We start from the raw sequence: 20,162 nt of genomic DNA on the forward strand, positions 1-20,162 counted from the left end.
TATGAACCTTTGGGTCATGTAACCCGAAGGCAGCACAAATGTTAAACTACAGTAAGTTGTGTTGCTCAATCGTTAGTCCCTGTTTTCAGAGTCTGTAACAGCTGGTGCTAGTATTGTTTGGGTGTCGTTTTTAACACACAACCTTACGTTTTGTTGTAGGCACAAATAAACTATTGTACTGTACAATAAGTAGGCAAGTCAGTGTTATAATTTTAGGATACTCATATTTCATTCATTATTTTACAGTGATCATAATGAGTAACAAGTTTCATCTATACACCAGTCTTTTACACTGAGAACACAGGGGGAACATATTTCCCTTGAGGCCTGAGAAAGGTGGTTCCACCCCTGTATATTACAATCTAGCAATTTATAAAGCAATAGAGTGATGCTGGTGATGTATGTTACTGTGATCATTATGTGGGGAACAGATTTATCTGTGAAAAGAGTTCCCCCCCTCCTATGTTCAGTGTCATCTACACATCAGTCTTCCTCAGGCCTCTAGGGAGATCTGTCATTCAACCTTTCAAAACTTTTTTTCAACCTTTTCGAAAATATCTAAGGTGGAAGGTAATGGTATCTAAGGTGGAAGGTAATGGTATCTAAGGTGGAAGATGCTCCTTGCTTGGCACCAGCACATACAAGGGAGGAAGCAAAGCATATAAATACCCACTGGACAGGAAATAGATACAGGTCTTCTGGCATAAAACATTACATCATTCACACGATGGATTCTCTCCTGTGTGTTTTCTCATGTGACTAACAAGATTACTTTTGTGGGCAAATTCTTTGTTACATTGTTGACACTGAAAAGGTTTCTCTCCAGTGTGTGTTCTCATGTGACTAACAAGATTACCTTTATGAGCAAATCGTTTGTTACATTGTTGACACTGAAAAGGTTTCTCTCCTGTGTGTGTTCTCATGTGACGAACAAGAACCCTTTTTTGAGCAAATCCTTTGTCACATTGTTGACACTGAAAAGGTTTCTCTCCTGTGTGTGTTCTCACGTGATCATCAAATTTGTATTTCTGAGCAAATCGTTTGTTACATTGTTGACACTGAAAAGGTTTCTCTCCTGTGTGTGTTCTCATGTGACTAACAAGATTACCTTGGTGAGAAAATTGTTTGTTACACTGTTGACATTGAAAATGTTTCTCTCCTGTGTGTGTTCTCATGTGACGAACAAGAACCCTTTTTTGAGCAAATCCTTTGTTACATTGTTGACACTGAAAAGGTTTCTCTCCTGTGTGTTTTCTCATGTGATCAACTAGAGTACCTTTGTCTGCAAATCGTTTGTTACATTGTTGACACTGAAAAGGTTTCTCTCCTGTGTGTGTTCTCATGTGTTTAAGAAGATTACCTTTGAGAGTACATCGTTTGTTACATTGTGGACACTGGAAAGGTTTCTCTCCTGAGTGTGTTCTCACGTGATCAAAAAATTTATATTTCTGAGCAAATCGTTTGTTACATTGTCGACACTGAAAAGGTTTCTCTCCTGTGTGTTTTCTCATGTGAGTAACAAGATTACCTTTGTCAGCAAATCGTTTGTTACATTGTTGACACTGAAAAGGTTTCTCGCCTGTGTGTGTTCTCATGTGTTTAAGAAGATTACCTTTGAGAGCACATCGTTTGTTACATTGTGGACACTGGAAAGGTTTCTCTCCTGAGTGTGTTCTCAAGTGATCAACAAGATGACATTTCTGAGCAAATTTTTTGTTACATTTTTGACACTGAAAATGTTTCTCTCCTTTGTGTGTTCTCATGACTGTTCTCGTGTGTGTTCTCATGTGATTAATCAAATATGATTCAGATATAAACGTTTTTTTACATTGTTGACACTGATGTTTTGTTTTTCCTGTGTGACTTCCCTGTGGTCTATTTTCCCTTGGAAGACCCTCATTGTTTTGTGTTCTGTTCTGTAAAAGCATCACTCCTTCATGTTCCTCCTCCTCCTCCAAACTCTGAGCTGCAGGACTGTCTGGAGCTACAATAGAGAGAGGCTGAGAGTCACTGTCTGGTTCTGGTGCTCCAGAGTCTTGTACATGAGGCTCTGTTTTGATTTGCTCCTCAGTTTTGTTGGTGGGTAGAGAGTCTCCTCCTTCTCTGTCTTCCACTTTAACAGTCTGGTCAACATGTGAACATTCAGAGGAGCCCTTCTGATCAGAGTCATGTTTCACACTGGAAGAAGTGAAGATGGAGTCTGTAGTTTCAGACTGCAGTCCTTGGAGCTGCTCTTCCTCCTGACTGGTCCACAGCTCCTGTTCCTCTTTAATCTGTGGGGGCTCCGGAACAGAGAGCTGCTGCACATCTAGGGGAAGGAGAACAGCTATATTTTGCAATCCAACATGTTTGACAGCTAAAAATATGCCATTTAAAACCAAACACTGTGAAATGGAAGTTCAAATCAAATGTAATTTGTCTTCTTTTTTAAGTCACAGAGGGCTTCACATATGGGCGTAGATTGGCACCTATAACCCACTTGAACTCTCAAGGAAGACAAGGAAAACATGTTAGAAACCTGGGGAGGAGCAGCTGGGTGAGGGCTCCCCTCCTCCAGAGACGGTTGGTTGGTGACAGAGAGGTGCAGAGAAGGCTGGAGACAGTTAAGTAAGAGTGGAAAATATGTGGTAGGGTCCACCTTCTGTGACTCCAACATGGAGGGAACGGTTTGGCTCAAGGAGGCTAAGATGGGTGCTGACCACCTCGGTCAAGGAACAGTCTGTATTTACCAGGCTTAGTCAGGGAACAGTCTGTATTTACAGGGTTAGTTAGGGAAGTCTGTATTTACCAGCCATTTCACAAATGTCCCATTAGAGGATCACTATAAATCAGACCTGAGTTAGTCTGAGTGATCATCTTCATCCTTTGATGAACCATGTCTATCCTGATGGTCTCTTCCAGGAGGGGGAGGCCTCACAAAATGATGTCATAATGCTACGGCCTTCACAGTCACCAGATCTCAGCTTATTCTAACACCCAAGTGATCATGCCAGGAACCATGTATGGAACCATGGATGACGAGCTCTTCCTCACAGCCTTTTCTTCTCCTTGCCCTTAACTCCTCTCTTACTTCCGGCACCTTCCCCTCTGCCTTCAAACAGGCCAGAGTTACCCCTCTACTCAAAAAACCCTCCCTTAACCCTGCCGTCCTCCAGAACTACAGACCAGTATCACTGCTACCCTTCTTTTAAAAAACAATTGAACGTGCTGTATCTAACCAACTGTCAAACTTTCTCAGAACAACCTGCTTGACCCCAACCAATCAGGCTTCAAGACTGGCCACTCCACAGAAACTGCCCTCCTGTCATTCACCACTGCCCTCCCGTCTGCCTGAGTGGCTAATGTTGTGGAAAAAACATCACACTGTTGTAATTATGAGGATGGGTAATGATTATGGATTTATATGATTGAAAATGAACCTTTTAATCACCTTTTTTGCTTTTATATGCTATATTACTGAAAACCAGATGCAAAGCTGTTGACTGAGTAGTATTGCCACTAATATGTAGAAGATATTAAGCCCAAAGTGCTTATGATTAAAAGAAGAAGAAGATTATGTGTATATGTTTCTTCCATAAGAAAACTACAAGGCCCAGCTATCAAGAGGCAAATTTACGGCCCTATGCCCAGGAATCTAGTGCAGCTGGTCTTCAAGGCCAGAGCAGGCCTAAAAAAATAGGAGTTTTCTATGCAACTGTAATCTGAAGCCCCTAGAGTAAGAGACCAATAATGTGAGAAATGCATTATGCATCTGTGACAAACAATATTGTACCAATAGCAAAATTACAGAAGTAAGTAAGTAAGACAGACTTTATTTATATAGCACATTTCATACAATAATTGTAGCTCAAGGTGCTTTACAAAGACAAGAAAGGCCTAGGACATCGGAGGGGGAGTAAGTAGAAGATGAACTTCTGTACAGCAGAAAAGTCTTCACAGTTAAATAATTAAAAATGCTGAGAATAATAATAATAATAATGTTATTGTTTATTGTGTGAACTAGCTGGGTTTGCCGTTGGGCTAATAAAATAGAAGAACATTAGTTCTTTGCGTTGGGTTAGCACAGCAGCGGAAGTGGTGAGACCTGTTTTCCGGTTTAGTCATGTGCGTTTGACATATACCCTATTAAGCAAAATTACATTTTATCCGATTACTCGATTAATCGATGGAATTTTCGGTAGAATACTTGATTACTAAAATATTCGATAACAACAGCCCTATGCTGGACCTTATGCTATTTTCCTCCAGGATCACAATGACTCTTACTGAGTGACTTGTTGCTCTTGTTGGTTAGTTGTAACTGATTTAAAATTATTGTACTCACTGTGAAATATTTTACTGTTGATTGCTTTTCTACAGGTACACTCTTGCACTTTTTGAGGTTCATGTTGTTTAATTGTAACTTTCACAATGTATGCTTCATGTTTTGGCTACCCGCAATGTTTGGGGCTATCTCGTTGTTATGATCAGTGACCTATGCATTTTTGTAATGCTCTCTGTTGGAAGTCGCTTTGGATAAAAGCGTCTGCTAAATGAATAAATGTAAATGTAAAGATATTCTCCAAAATGATGTACTTGCCTATTTTTGAAAAGTAAGTGATGTAGTACAACCAGCAGGGGGGCTTCTATGTGTGGAGTATGACTTCATTTATATGTCATATATTAAATGCTTTTGGCAAAAAATATTCCCCAAAATTATTATTTTTGAAGTGCTGTAGTACAACTAGCAGGAGACAAGTTATAATTGAGGTAAGTTTGGAAACCTTATTTATACATTAAATTAATAAATATTTTTGTGGTATCTCTTTTCGGTGTTGTAGTTTGTAGACGGTCCCTAAGCACTTGTCTTACTGCCGCCTCACCGCCGGCTGCTCGTAGACCAATGTTATTTCTTCAGGTTGGAGGACGAAACAGTACGAAAGATGCGTTATTTGTGATTTAATAACATTTCGCTATAGAGTAATTGATCCCGGAAGTTTGAATCTGTGAATGTCATTCCAACTTTACCGAACTCACGGGGTGCCACCAGGGGCGCCGTGTAGGGGGGCAAAGTTAGGACAATTCCAAGGGCCCCTGACTGACAGGGGCTCCAAAAAATTGAAAAACGATTTTTTTATTTTTTTAATGGGGCCCAAAATTCCTGGCGGCGCCCCTGGGTGCCACCCCTGAAAATCTCCTGCCACCCTCTTGCCAACCCATGAATATTTTTCTAGATCCACCCCTGGTTGGACCTAGCCTTGGCCAAAACTATGTTGCGTTTTACATTTTGTCATTTAGCAGATGCTCTTATCCAGAGCGACTTACAGTAAAGTACAGGGGCATTCCCTAAAGTAGGGTGACGTGCCTTTGTAGCGGAGTTAATGATTTCACTTGCCATCACTGTCACCGTTTAATGATTTCAATATTTATTTTATACAAATTATTATCACTCATCAACTTATTTTTGTAATGGTTTAGATCTTATTTACATTAGTTTATTTTACGGAGATTTATTGTAACGGTGTGGTTGCCATGGAGACCTGGTTGTGTGTATAGGGGGCGGGCTCTGCTGCGCCCCTGCAGACTTTAGCGGTGAACCCCAAAACTATTTACAGTCTGCATGTGCTGTTTTCATGGTAAGCTGCCTAATAGTAGCTAGGGATGGGGATCGATACCAGGTTCTGTAAGGACCCGGTTCCAAATTTCTCAAAACCCGAAGATCAATAAGGTCCGAGCTTATCGATACCGCTATCGAGACTAAGTAATATAATGTAACTTATGTCTCGAGAGATCAGGTCATCTAAATCAAATCACAAACCTACATCGATTGTCTAATAAAATTACTAAATTCAATTGAATGGCCTGCCAACCGCCTTTAAACTAAAAGAAGAAGAATTTAATTGGCTCACGCCCTACTTCGCTACATTTCTCATTTTGTTGCTAACTACGATGGCTGAATGTACTAAGCGGTCAAAGGCTTGGCTACATTTTAATAAAGCCAAAGATAAGGATGAAGCGACGTGTAATATATGTTCTAAGATAATTTCTTGTAAGGGGGGGACCGTAGTGGTCCAATAAGACCACTACTGCAACGTTGAGGTGCAATAAGCACCTCAACGTTGTGCATCAGCTAAACGTAAAATGCATTAGACTGTCTTCGAGAAGCAACGGTGCCAAATCGCCTGAAGGAGCTGAATCTCCGCCCCTCGCTGCCTACCTACGACCCAGATAATGGACGCTACGTCAATCCGAACAAAACAGTATAGAATTCGAATTTATTTGTTAAATGAGTGAAACATACAGATGCATATAAATTAATTGTTCCCCTGAGCTGTAACACAGGAGTAAAAATGGACACCAGAGACAGCAGACAGTGAGCTCTCCAACTACATCTAGCACATAGCTACCGTTTCACCAAAATACCATCATTCTACACCGAGTAGCCTAATATCAAGTTAGCGGTTTGCACTAACTCATAGCAGAGATACCTCTGGAAAGGTTATCTAGTATAATTATAACAAGCACACAGAACTGAGTGATGAACTGCTGGTGGCGGTGGATGGTCCAGGTGCGACCGGAGGAGGAACGGCCGGGAGAGCGATGCTCGGTACGGCTCCGCGCTGCAAGAGAAGCCGTGTGTCCCTGAACACCGTCTGTCTCTGGCCCATGTTAAAATTATCCGCCGTGAAATGGTCACTGCAGAGGAGGCTGTTGGAGTTTATCCGAAGCTTTCCATCAGTGTGGCTCTTCACAAAATCAATCCACCTATTTTTCCTTTCCTCATCAATCCACCTTATTCCTAGCTCCCATGATCCATTTCCTGAATTATGGGCGCGACTTCCGGAGCAGGCGATTGTCATGGTAACGCTCATTCACAGTCATTGCGGTAAGCTAATTCTGATGCGAAATAAAACATGTGGGAACACAGCCTGTTACACCTGAAACAGGACAATGTGATCATACCTCTGCCTTCTACTATCGAGGGATGGGAGGACGACCTGAAAAAGTGGCCTCAAATAACGTACACTAGCATATTTAGCTACTTTATTAACTCTGTCTTTCGTAGCCCAAACACAAAGTAGGATGCGGATTTCCTCCGTCGGCTTTTGGCCACAAAATGAAATAAGTACACATACGATACAGTGTTTTGGGTGGTCTCTTCAAGGCTAGGTTTTTCAGCTACATTCTTTTGTATTCCTCATCTGTTGGCAGGCGATGGAAACTGTACCGTTTGTCACAAGAACAATCCCTTTTTATTGTGGGTGTGTGTTCAACACACTGTCTTTGAAGCCACAGATTTAGCCAAGTCTGGTTGTTAGTACAGCCGCGAACAGCGCAACAGGTAGCCTACCAGAGCTCCGCAATGACATTTTATAACAATAATAATAACAATATAAATGACAACATATGTTTAAAAACAAACCAGTTTTAGTTCAATTATAGTTGAAATTACTTTAGAAAGAATCACTGTTGGCTGGCTGGGACTAACGTATAGCAAACCGCAACTTCCGCTATCTGCCCGGAAGTTGCACCCATAATCATTTCTACAGTAGACCCCCTGAGAATAAGGTGGACAGGGAAAATAAATAGCGTTGCAGCGCAGCTGAAGTTCTTGCATCCAGGGAAGATGCAGTTGCGGGTGGAGGGAGACATCCTGAAGCTAGCTAGCTGATGTAGGCTACAATAAAAGTACAGCAGGAGGAGCCATTCAGTGATCTGACGTAGATGGGTCAACATGACGTAGATAGGTAATTTTTTGGCTCCGCCCATTAAAACCTGATCTAAAGACGGAAGAGAAACTGTTCTACGGTCTAACTCCAATTTTCAGTGCGAAAAAGTTTTTACGCTTTGCACATGCATTCAGGAACTAATTTCACACGTATATGCTGTACTGAGAAGCAAATCATGGAATTTGCTTTACAGGATCTTTAAGCATCTTGTTAAACAATAACAGAGACAAAACAAAATAGGGATGAGATAAGGAAGGTTTGGGTTTGATTAGCTGGTCATTTAGCTATATCAGGTGCCTTTTGTTGAAACGTGTTCTGCTGTTCAACTGTTCATAACGTCTTGAACAATGACGGCTTGTCAATGTCACTTTTTGTCAACCAACCAATCACAGTCATTTATACTAGTTACTCATCCAGGTTGTGGATAGTACATCTGTAGTGGACAATTGTAGATTCAGCCAGAGCCATTGTGCCAATATGTGCTCCTTTTATCCAGTCTCCTCCTGAGAGCAGCACATTCCCCTTGTTCTATTTTACATCTGTTTTACTTATGTTATTGTTATAAATGTTGTTCAGTAATCTTGTTTACATAAAGTGTGGCGTGGGTTGTGTGGGTGCTGCTATAGGCTATGTTTAGGGAGTCAGGTGGCTGAGCGGTTAGGGGATCGAGCTAGTAATCAGAAGGTCGCCGGTTCGATTCCCGGCCGTGCAAAATGACGTTGTGTCCTTGGGCAAGGCACTTCACCCTACTTGCCTCGGGGAGAATGTCCCTGTACTTACTGTAAGTCGCTCTGGATAAGAGCGTCTGCTAAATGACGTAATGTAAATGTTTAACATTTGCCAAATTCATTCATTTAGATGGTGATTAGCTCAAGCTCACCCCAGAAAAGTATCGATAGTGGTATCGATAAAGACTCGAGCAGTCTCGAAAATAGTATCGATATCGAGTAATTGTTATGTCTTTCTTATAATCGCCTTTCTATGGGTATTCTGTAACGTTTTGCTAGCTTCATTTAGCCGTATGTTAATTTCGTTTATTTCATTGTTTTACATGGTGTTTCCTTTTTATTCATGGTCAACATGCTTAAATGTATTACATTTTCATTTGTTCTAGCATTCGGTGACTGGCTGCACGGTGCTAAATGACTTCTGTACGTCGTGTTCATCACCAGTGAAATAAATGGTTGGTGCCGAAAAATAGCCTAGCTAACGCTACGTGTCGTAAATAACACAACGCATGAGTAGAAAACCACTACACCTTGCCGAAGGACACAACATCATTTGGCACAGCCACCTGATTCCCCACTGACTCCCCACCTGACAGTTTTAACTGTCCACCCTACCTGTTCGGTGTAAATTGATCTCCGGTGGAGTACCAATGTCCAACAATCGTTTGAGCCGCGAGCTCTCCCCCTTGGAATTATACATTTCTTCTTGGAACTCAGGAAACGTTTTTTCAACGGCCGCGAAAATCTCCAAAGCTGACGTTATTAGTCTTTCACGGGTAAAATCTCTAAACAAATTTCGTTTTTAAATTTTGGTGGAGTAAAAATTATACTCGCACAACGAGGTTAGCTATTAGCACCTGGGTCCTTCCTTTGTGTTAAAACGTAGCGACGCACAACTCCTGTCGGATGTGAACAACATCGAGCTTCTGTTTACTTCCGGGCAGGCTAGTCTCGGGAAGCGCATAGCTGCGTCGTTTTCTGAACCAACGCATTGTCAACAACTATCAGCTAATGTCCATAGATTTCAAACGGTGCAGTGTAGAAATGAGACAACCTCCATTTAAAAAAAAAATCTGTCGTTCTTACTGAGCCCGAGTTGTACTGTCTGTGCAACACTGTACAGACAGTACAGTGTTGCACCAATATATGTCCGGGTATATCGTGGCAGGGGTCACCATGTCTATGGGGGCCACCATAGATATATATAAAGGCTAGATATCTTACGGCGGAGTCTAGAACGTCCGCACATGGCGGCCATCTTGCCACAGTCAGCTCGCTCACCCATAACATTGTGTTGGTGCTACATGTACTTTTTAAATAACCATAACTTGATCAATTTTCAACCGATTTTTAAACGGTTTGGTTTAAAAAGTTGGCTGGCAACGCGGACGAGACATCTAGGCCTTTCTATGGGGGCCACCATTAAACATATTTCAAAGTAAAAGCTGTAGCTGTCCAATTTATGTTTTATTAAAGTTAAATAAAGTTACCAGATCATCAAAAAATATATAGGCTATCGCTTTTAAGTTATCAAAGCAAAAGGCAACAACAGTATTTATGGCCAGATGTTGACCAAATAGGTCAGTTGTATTGAAATTTATAGAACATATGAAAAAATACCAATGGAACGACTCAGTGTTTGATGAATTCGATATTATATTATGAAGCAGTTCTGAAGCACGTTTCACACTTTGTCCTTTCCCTTCTCTATTCTCAGAAGGTGATCAGTCTATTAGATTAGATACATGTTTTAGATGGGTATGCTTTTCATCTACAGGGACACAACAGCTTCCTCAGGCCTCTAGGAAAATCTGTGATTCAACCATTCAAAACTTTAAAAAAAAAAATATTTTTCAAACCTTTATAAACTTTGTTTTTAAAACTTTTTATTCATGTTTTTTTTTATAAATTATTTAACGAAAACACTTTTTCCACCTTTCCAAACTTTTTTTCCACACACAGTGTAAGAATAGGAGAAAGGAGAACAGAGAAGCCTAAAACAGAGTAGAGTAAAGCAGAGCACAATAGAGTACAGTAGTCTTTTACACTGAGAACACAGGAGAAACAGATTTCACTGGAGGTCTGAGGAAAATGGTTCCCCGCCTGTATATTACAGTCTGGCCATTTATAAAGCAATACAGTGATGCTGGTGATATATATAATGATCTCAGTAACATACAACAAGTTTCAGCTACACATCAGTCTTCCTCAGGCATCTAGGGAAATCTGTCATTTAACCTTTCAAAACATTTTTTAGAAAATATTTTTTCTTTCTTCCACCTTTCAAAACTAACGGTATCTAAGGTGGAACGTAACGGTATCTAAGGTGGAAGGTGTTCATTGCTTGGCACCAGCACATACAACAGGGAGGAAGCAAAGCATATAAATACCCACTGGACAGAAAATCAATTCAAACTTATATAATTTATCATTAACCCTCGTGCTGCCTTCGGGTCACATGACCCAAAGGTTCATAACGAACCATCGTTGTGTTTACCCAATTTTACCCAATACAAAAACAAATAAAAATAATTTTCTTTTAACCATTCCAATGTGGGGGGTCTGAGACAGCCCGACAGTTAAAAGAAAATGCTTCACTTTGTTTTTGTATGAGGTAAATTTGTCGCAATACGACGGTGGGTCACAATGACTGATGGGTCAGAATGACCCGAAGATAACACAAGGGTTAAATAAACCAAACTGGTCTTCTGGCATAAAACATTACATCATTCACACTATGGTTTCTCTCCTGTGTGGTCCCCAGGGGGTCAGATGGCTGAGCGGTTAGGGAATCAGGCTATTAATCGGAAGGTTACCGGTTTCATTCCCGGTCGTGCCAAATGACGTTGTGTCCTTGGGCAAGGCACTTCACCCTACTTGCCACGGGGGAATGTCCCTGTACTTACTCTAAGTCGCTCTGGACTAAATGTAAATGTGTGTGTTTTCATGTGATAAACAAGATTGTATTTGTGAGCAAATCGTTTGTTACATTGTTGACACTGAAAATGTTTCTCTATGTGTCTTTTCATGTGACGAACAAGATTACTTTTCTGAGAAAATTGTTTGTTACAATGTTGACACTGAAAAGGTTTCTCTCCTGTGTGTGTTCTCATGTGCGAAATCAAACGAGATTCAGATACAAAAGTTTTGTTACAATGTTGACACTGATGTATTGTTTTTCCTGTGTGACTTCCCTGTGGTCTATTTTCCCTTGGAAGAGCCTCATTGTTTTGTATTCTGTTCTGTAAAAGCATCATTCCTCCATGTTCCTCCTCCTCCAAACTCTGAGCTGCAGGACAGTCTGGAGCTACAACAGAGAAGGGCTGAGAGTCACTGCCTGGTTCTGGTGCTGCAGAGTCTTGTACATGAAGCTCTGCTTTGATTTGCTCCTCAGTTGTGTTGATGGGTACAGAGTCTCCTTCTCTGTCGTCCACTTTAACAGTCTGGTCAACATGTGAACATTCAGAGGAGCCCTCCTGATCAGAGTCATGTTTCACACTGGAAGAAGTGAAGATGGAGTCTGTAGTGTCAAACTGCAGTCCTTGGAGCTGCTCTTCCTCCTGACTGGTCCACAGTTCCTGTTCCTCTTTAATCTGTGGGGGCTCTGGGAGAGAGAGCTGCTGCACATCTAGACAAAAGAGAACAGTTATATTTAGCCACCATTATTTTGCAATCTAACACGTTTGACAGCAAAAAATATGCCATTTAAAACCAAACACTGAAATGGAAGGGATCTTCAAATCAAATGTAATTAGTATTTTTTAAGTCACAGAGGGCTTCACATATGGGCGTAGATTGGCACCTATAACCCACTTGAACTCTCAAGGAAGACAAGGAAAACATGTTAGAAACCTGGGGAGGAGCAGCTGGGTGAGGGCTCTCCTCCTCCAGAGACGGTTGGTTGGTGACAGAGAGGTGCAGAGAAGGCTGGAGACAGTTAAGTAAGAGTGGAGAATATGTGGTAGGGTCCACCTTCTGTGACTCCAACATGGAGGGAACGGTTTGGCTCAAGGAGGCTAAGATGGGTGCTGACCACCTTGGTCAAGGAACAGTCTGTATTTACCAGGCTTAGTCAGGGAACAGTCTGTATTTACAGGGTTAGTCAAGGAACAGTCTGTATTTACAGGGTTAGTTAGGGAAGTCTGTATTTACAGGGTTAGTCAGGGAACAGTCTGTATTTACAGGGTTAGTCAGGGAACAGTCTGTATTTACAGGGTTAGTCAGGGAACAGTCTGTATTTACCAGCCATTTCACAAAGGTCCCATTCGAGGATCACTATAAATCAGACCTGAGTTAGTCTGAGTGATCATATTCATCTTTTGATGAACCATGTCTAGCCTGATGGTGGTCTCTTCCAGGAGAGGGAGGCCTCACAAAATGATATCATATGCTACGGCCTTCACAGTCACCAGATCTCAGCTCATTATAACACCCAAGTGATCATGTGACCCCCTCCTAGACACAGCAGCATTCTAGACACAGCAGAGTATAACATGAAGGTATGAACATCAAACCTGTTCGTTGTAGCTTGATCTCAGGTTGAGTAACAACGTCCAACAGCCGTTGTAGCCATGCGCTCTCCTCCTTGTAACGAGAGATTTCTTCCTGGTACCCTGCAAACGGTTTCTCAGCAGCCCAGTAAATCTTCAAAGCTGCAGTTGTCAGTATTTCACCAAAAAGTTCTCTTATCACATTTAATTGAGACATTTTGATGTTTAAAAACTTGGACTCCTGACAGGTCCACAGCTCCTGGTTCTCTTTAATCTGTGGGGCCTCCAGGGGAGAGAACTGCTGCGCATCTAAGGGAAAGAGAATACTTATATTTAGCCACCATTATTTTGAGCTAGAAACTATGTCATCAGTTTTGAGGAGCACACTGGATGGTGGTTGTTTTTCTGACGTGGTCGGGTGAGACTCCGCTACACATGTTTTTTAGGGCAAGATATCAAACAGCCATCACAGAGACCAATTAGTAATTCAATAATGTATCCTAGTAGATAGTGATCTCAGGACTCTGATCCGAACAGTAAAGATTATATTGTTCTTATTAAAGTTATGTATTGTGCTTATTAAAGTTCTGTCTTATGAACGTAGAAGTGTGCCCAGGCTTAAACATTATGTCTCACACAGGGCGGGGGGAGTCAGGGGTGCGGGCGGAGAAAGAGGAACAATCCAGACGAGTTTCGACCACAGAGTGTGGGAAAAGGGCTGTATTTTGTGTCTCTATCTCTTCATTTTCAGAAACAACCTTGAAACCGGGTGGAGACGGCACCCAAGCAGGTGGGACGCGTAGGCAAGAACAACTCCCTGCTGCAGAGGAGAACAAGCTCAACCCTCTTCTTGTGTTTTTAGTTTTACTGCACTGTATAATATATGCTGGGGCAGGGACAGATAGGGCGTTGGACTTCGTGAACCAACCCCAAACTCTGTTGCGGGTAGGGAAACGTAGACAACCCCAGAGCTCTGTAGGCTACTTGTTGATTTCCAACTGCTGCATTAAAGCAGATATTATCGGACCTCTGCGACTCCAGACCACTCTTTCTAGAACACAGACTTGTGTCATTGAATACCATCAGTACATATGGGAATAGACAAGAATTTCAATCCTTCAACAGACCGGTTGATATTAAACAATGTAGGTCCCAGTAGATTGATAGTAATATTTACACGGGGTACAACTCCACTCCCCCTTCCTGGACGTTGGATTCAATACGTTTGCAACCTCGTGGCGGCGTTCCACGACGTCTATAACAGGGGTGGGCAAACTTTTTGGCTCAAGGGCTACATTGTACTTTGAAACCAATAGACTATATAAGCTAGCTATTTGACGGTTTGTTGGAGCTAGCCTTGGCCAAAAAATATATTGCGTTCTAACTGTCCACCTACCTGTTCGGTGTATCTTGATCTCCAGTGGAGTAACAATGTCCAACAATCGTTTGAGCCGCGCGCTCTCCTCCTTGGAATTATAGATTTCATCTTGGAACTCAGCAAACGTTTTTTCAACGGCCCCGAAAATCTCCAAAGCTGCCGTTGTTAGTCTTTCACGGATAAAATCTCGAAACAAATTTAGTTTTGACATTTCGGTGGAGTAAAAGTGATACTCTGCGCAAATAAGATAACTATTAGCAGTGTTTGAAATCGGCTGCGGCTGCATGAAACGACCGGCGAGAGTTGTCGCTTGCAGTCGGGGAGGAGTTAAAAACGGCTTCGTAAAGTCAGACTCTTGGTTTGCTACGTTGACGTCACCGTTGACCGACTTTATGGATCCGTTAACTCCTCCCTGAGCCAGGTTCGAGAATCGAATTATTGGGGGAGATAGTTTTGTAAATGTTGACTGGAGTTAATAGAATAAAAACGACCGGAAGAGCCGGGTGCCTAACCGTAAATGCAATACCACCTACATCCACCGTTGCTTCAAGCCGAGGGGTGGGGGTCTGGCCTCACTGCGCCACTGAGCACTTTTTATAGAAATGAATGGGGACGCCATCTTGGAAGACAAAAGTAGATGCCTCTAGTAATATAACTCTAAGATCGGGTGGCACAACAACGTTTTTAACTCCTCCCTTACTGCAAGCGACAACTCTCGCCGGTCGTTTCATGCAGCCGATTTCGAACACTGCTAATAGCTACCCAGTTAACAAAACTAGAGCTATAGTTTCTTTGCGCAGAGTATCACTTTTACGCCACCAAAATGTCAAAACTACATTTGTTTAGAGATTGTATCCGTGAAAGACTAACAACGGCAGCTTTGGAGATTTTTGGGGCCGTTGAAAAAACATTTGCTGAGTTCCAAGAAGAAATCTATAATTCCAAGGAGGAGAGCGCGCGGCTAAAACGATTGTTGGACATTGTTACCCCACCGGAGATCAAGATACACCGAACAGGTAGGTGGACAGTTTGAACGCAATATATTTTTGGCCAAGGCTAGCTCCAACAAACCGCCAAATAATTAGCATATAGAGTCTATTGGTTTCAATGTAGCCCTTGAGCCAAAAAGTTTGCCCACCTCTGTTATAGACTTCGTGGAACGCCGCCACGAGGTTGCAAACCATTGAATCCAATGTCCAGGAAGGGGGGAGTGGAGTTTTACCCCGTGTAAATATTACTGTCAATCTACTAGGACCTACATTGTTTAATATCAACCGGTCTGTTCGGATCAGAGTCATGAGAACACTATCTACTAGGATACATTATTTAATTGCTAATTGGTCTCTGTGATGGCTGTTTTATATCTTTCCCTAAAAAACATAGCAGTCTCAGCGGACCATGTCAGAAACGCAACCATCCCTTCTTGACACCATCCAGTGTGCTCCTCACACCTGATCACTAGGGTTGGGTATCGTTTGGATTTATACGATTCTGATGCAGAACCGATTACTTTTAAAACGATTCCGATTCCTAAACGATTCCTAAAAAACTGGAAGTAATCAAAGAAAGGCTCTTTTATAGTTTTTATTTAATGGAAAATTCTTTAAATGTAACAATATATTAACGTTTTGAAAAAGCCTACTTAAATATATAATAAGTAAACTTAAGTCACCTAACACACAATTACAATAATTTAACAATAAATAACAGTTACAATATTAACACGTAACAACAAAATAAATGTTGAGTTGGAATGCTAACTAAACCAGCTTCAAACTTCAGCAGTTCTTTTGCAGAAAAATTACCATATTTGCCTTCTCTGGCAAGATACGACACCTCTCCTGACTTATGACTTAATCCGGCCGAAACCTACTGATCACATGGTTTCTATCTGCCAGACATGTTAGGTTGCATCTAACTGTTAGGTGTGTTCGACTTCATGCAGCGCCGGCTGACTTGAAGCAGTGAATTCTGGTTTTTGTCTGACTTGAGACGGCGCCAAGGCTAGGTCACTGTGACGTACCATGAGATGGATTCGAGAACTGCCGGCTGTGTAGCCGAGCGCATTTTCTCAAGAGCAACTGCATGGGTTCTAATGACGACACAGCTATTTCATGATTGGCCAGACTCAAACACGACAACTTTGACAAGTGTTTTGTATTTATTCTGCCACCCTCCGCTGGCATGTCCGACTTTACGGAGCTGTTTTTAACTCCTCCCCAACTGCAAGCGGCAACTCTCGCCAGTCGTTTCATGCAGCTGCAGCCAATGTCAAACACACCTGGTGTCTTGCCTCTTTCTTTCCCCCAGAAGTGCAGCAGCTCTCTCTCCCGGAGCCCCCACAGATTAAAGAGCAACAAGAGCTGTGGACCAGTCAGGAGGAAGAGCAGCTCCAAGGACTGCAGTCTGAAACTACAGATCCTAGATTTACAGAGGAGTCCAAGTTTTTAAACGTCCAAATGTCTCAATTAAATGTGATAAGAGAACTTTGTGGTGAAATACTGACAACGGCAGCTTTGAAGATTTACTGGGCTGCTGAGAAACCGTTTGCAGGGTACCAGGAAGAAATCTCTCGTTCCAAGGAGGAGATTGCATGGCTACAACGGCTGTTGGACGTTGTTACCCAACCTGAGATCAAGCTACAACGAACAGGTTTGATGTTCATACCTTCATGTTATACTCTGCTGTGTCTAGAATGCTGCTGTGTCGAGGAGGGCGTCACATGTTCACTTGGGTGTAGGGCGGGACCAGGGGCCGGTTGCACAAAACATCTTAAAGTCAGCGTTAAGATTTCCTTAAAATATAATCGGTTGCACAAAGCACCCTGAAGTATTTTCCTTAAGGTTTCCTTAAATGTTAGAAGCACAATATTTTCCTATGACCAATTTGGTTTTCTTGCCTTGTTTCGTAGGTCTATAAGCTAGCTAGCTAGATCTGAGCTACTAAGGTGATGCACGAGCATACAACTGAATAAACGCGGTCTCCGTGGAAATGGTCGAATTTTACTGCTGTGAAATCATTTTCAATGTAGGTTAACGTTTCACCTTTAGCTAAGGAAACCATTTAAGGGATTCTGTGCAACCCCCTTAAGTAAATCCCTTAGCTAAGGAGAAATCTACCCTTAAGTGTCATAATTAAGGAAAAAAATTAAGGTGTTTTGTGCAACCAATCTAGGTCCATATGTAAAACCTCTGTGACTTAAATAAGAAGACAAATTACATTTGATTTAGAGATACCTTCCATTTCAGTGTTTGGGTGTAAATGGCATATTTTTTGCTGTCAAACATGTTAGATTGCAAAATAATGGTGGATAAATATAACTGTTCTCCTTCCCCCAGATGTGCTGCAGCTCTCTTTCCCGGAGCCCCCACAGATTAAAGAGGAACAGGAGCTGTGGACCAGTCAGGAGGAAGAGCAGCTCCAAGGACTGCAGTCTGAAACTACAGACTCCATCTTCACTTCTTCCGGTGTGAAACATGACTCTGATCAGGAGGGCTCCTCTGAATGTTCACATGTTGACCAGACTGTTAAAGTGGAGGACAGAGAAGGAGACTCTCTACCCACCAACACAACTGAGGAGCAAATCAAAGCAGAGCCTCATGTACAAGACTCTGCAGCACCAGAACCAGGCAGTGATTCTCAGCCCCTCTCTGTTGTAGCTCCAGACTGTCCTGCAGCTCAGAGTTTGGAGGAGGAGGAACATGGAGGAGTGATGCTTTTAGAGAACAGAACACAAAACAATGAGTCTCTTCCAAGTGACAATAGACCACAGGGAAGTCACACAGGAAAAACAATACATCAGTGTCAACAATGTAACAGAACTTTTATATCTGGATCTCGTTTGATTTTGCACATGAGAACACACACAGGAGAGAAACCTTTTCAGTGTCCACATTGTAACAAACAATTTGCTCGGAAAGGTAATCTTGTTGATCACGTGAGAACACACACAGGAGAGAAACCTTTTCAGTGTCAACAATGTAACAAACAATTTTCTCACAAAGGTAATCTTCATAAACACATAAGATCACACACAGGAGAGAAACCTTTTCAGTGTCAACAATGTAGCAAACAATTTGCTGACAAAAAAAGTATTGTTGGTCACATGAGAACGCACACAGGAGAGAAACCTTTTCAGTGTCAACAATGTAATGAACGATTTGCTCACAAAGTTAATCGTCGTCAACACATGAGAACACACACAAGAGAGATACCTGTTCAGTGTCATCAATGTAACAAAACATTTATATCTGAATCTCGTTTGATTTTGCACATGAGAACACACACAGGAGAGAAACCTTTTCAGTGTCAACAATGTAACAAACGATTTTGTTACAAAAGTACTCTTGTTAGTCATGTGAAAATACACACAGAAGAGAAACCTTTTCGGTGTCAACAATGTAACAAACAATTTGCTCAGAAAGGTAATCTTGTTAATCACATGAGAACACATACGGGAGAGAAACCTTTTCAGTGTCAACAATGTAACAAACAATTTTCTCGCAAAAAAAATCTTGTTGGTCACATGAGAACACACACAGGAGAGAAACCTTTTCAGTGTCAGCAATGTAACAAACGATTTTGTTACAAAAGTACTCTTGTTAGTCATGTGAAAATACACACAGAAGAGAAACCTTTTCGGTGTCAACAATGTAACAAACAATTTGCTCAGAAAGGTAATCTTGTTAGTCACATGAGAACACATACAGGAGAGAAACCTTTTCAGTGTCAACAATGTAACAGACAATTTACTGTCAAAATTAATCTTGCTAGTCACATGAGAACACACACAGGAGAGAAACCTTTTCAGTGTCAACAATGTCACAAACTATTTGCTCACAAAAGTAGTCTTGTTGATCACGTGAGAACACACACAGGAGAGAAACCTTTTCAGTGTCGACAATGTAACAAACAATTTGCTCAGAAAAGTCATTTTGTTATTCACATGAGAACACACACAGGAGAGAACCCTTTTCAATGTCAACAATGTAACAAACAATTTACTCTGAAAGGTAATCTTATTAATCACATGAGAAGTCACACAGAAGAGAAACCTTTTCAGTGTCAACAATGTAACAAACAATTTACTCTGAAAGGTAATCTTATTAGTCACATGAGAAGACACACAGGAGAGAAACCTTTTCAGTGTCAACAATGTAACAAACAATTTTCTCATAAATGTAATCTTTCTAGTCACATGAGAAAACACACAGGAGAGAAACCATAGTGTGAATGATGTTATGTTTTATGCCAGAAGACCAGTTTGGTTTATTTAATGAGAAATTATATCAGTTTGAATTGATTTCCTGTCCAGTGGGTATTTATATGCTTTGCTTCCTCTCTTGTTGTATTTGCTGGTGCCAATCAAGGAGCACCTTCCACCTTAGATACCGTTACCTTCCACCTTAGATCAAGGTCAAGGTATCTTTATTTCATACCCACAGGTAAAATTGTTTTGCAGATAAATAGAATTTCGTTGTCCAGAAAAAACCCATACAAGACACAACAATTCACAACAAATATACCAGTTAATATCATGACAGGTTGCACCAAACACATGCATATCCCGTCTTGTATTTAACTATTTAACTATTGCATACTAAAACATCTCTCCTCTTATTTATTAATTAAAACCTCAATTTCCGCAGGAACAAAAGTATTCCTGTAGCGACTCGTTTTCCATCTCGGGGCCACAAACCGGCAACCCGAGGGAAGTAACTGAAACCCGTACAACTTGCCTTCCTGTACAACTGAGTTGTATAAATGTATTCTAGAGTCCGTTGATTTACTCCTATTATCTTACTTGCCCACTTGACAATTTGGTTTAAGGAGTTCTTGTTCTTCACTGACAGACTCC

At 41.4% G+C, this 20,162-nt stretch overlaps 3 protein-coding genes across 3 annotated transcripts; 1 reads left to right on the plus strand and 2 right to left on the minus strand.

Annotated features, from left to right (window-relative positions):
* Positions 1 to 204: 204 nt before the first annotated feature.
* Positions 205 to 9,292, minus strand: LOC136965077 (zinc finger protein ZFP2-like). The gene is made up of 2 exons (XM_067259074.1): positions 9,053 to 9,292; positions 205 to 2,308 (listed from the first exon to the last, which is right to left on the minus strand). Exons 1-2 carry the CDS (start codon positions 9,135 to 9,137, stop codon positions 717 to 719), a joined length of 1,677 nt encoding a protein of 558 aa, XP_067115175.1. The 5' UTR covers positions 9,138 to 9,292; the 3' UTR covers positions 205 to 716.
* Positions 9,293 to 10,187: 895 nt separating this feature from the next.
* On the minus strand, positions 10,188 to 14,516 carry LOC136965576 (uncharacterized). The gene is given in 5 exon segments (XM_067259760.1): positions 10,188 to 10,208; positions 11,134 to 11,188; positions 11,372 to 12,065; positions 12,952 to 13,236; positions 14,324 to 14,516. Coding segments are annotated over 5 exon segments (1,248 nt in total).
* A 612-nt stretch (positions 14,517 to 15,128) lies between these two features.
* On the plus strand, positions 15,129 to 19,603 carry LOC136965062 (zinc finger protein 271-like). The gene is made up of 3 exons (XM_067259056.1): positions 15,129 to 15,321; positions 16,616 to 16,957; positions 17,644 to 19,603. The coding sequence occupies exons 1-3, from the start codon at positions 15,129 to 15,131 to the stop codon at positions 19,530 to 19,532; spliced, it is 2,424 nt and encodes an 807-aa protein (XP_067115157.1). The 3' UTR covers positions 19,533 to 19,603.
* The last annotated feature ends 559 nt before the right edge of the window (positions 19,604 to 20,162 follow it).

The sequence above is a fragment of the Osmerus mordax genome, chromosome 21 (genome assembly GCF_038355195.1).
Source record: "Osmerus mordax isolate fOsmMor3 chromosome 21, fOsmMor3.pri, whole genome shotgun sequence".
NCBI classification, from domain to species: Eukaryota; Metazoa; Chordata; class Actinopteri; order Osmeriformes; family Osmeridae; genus Osmerus; species Osmerus mordax.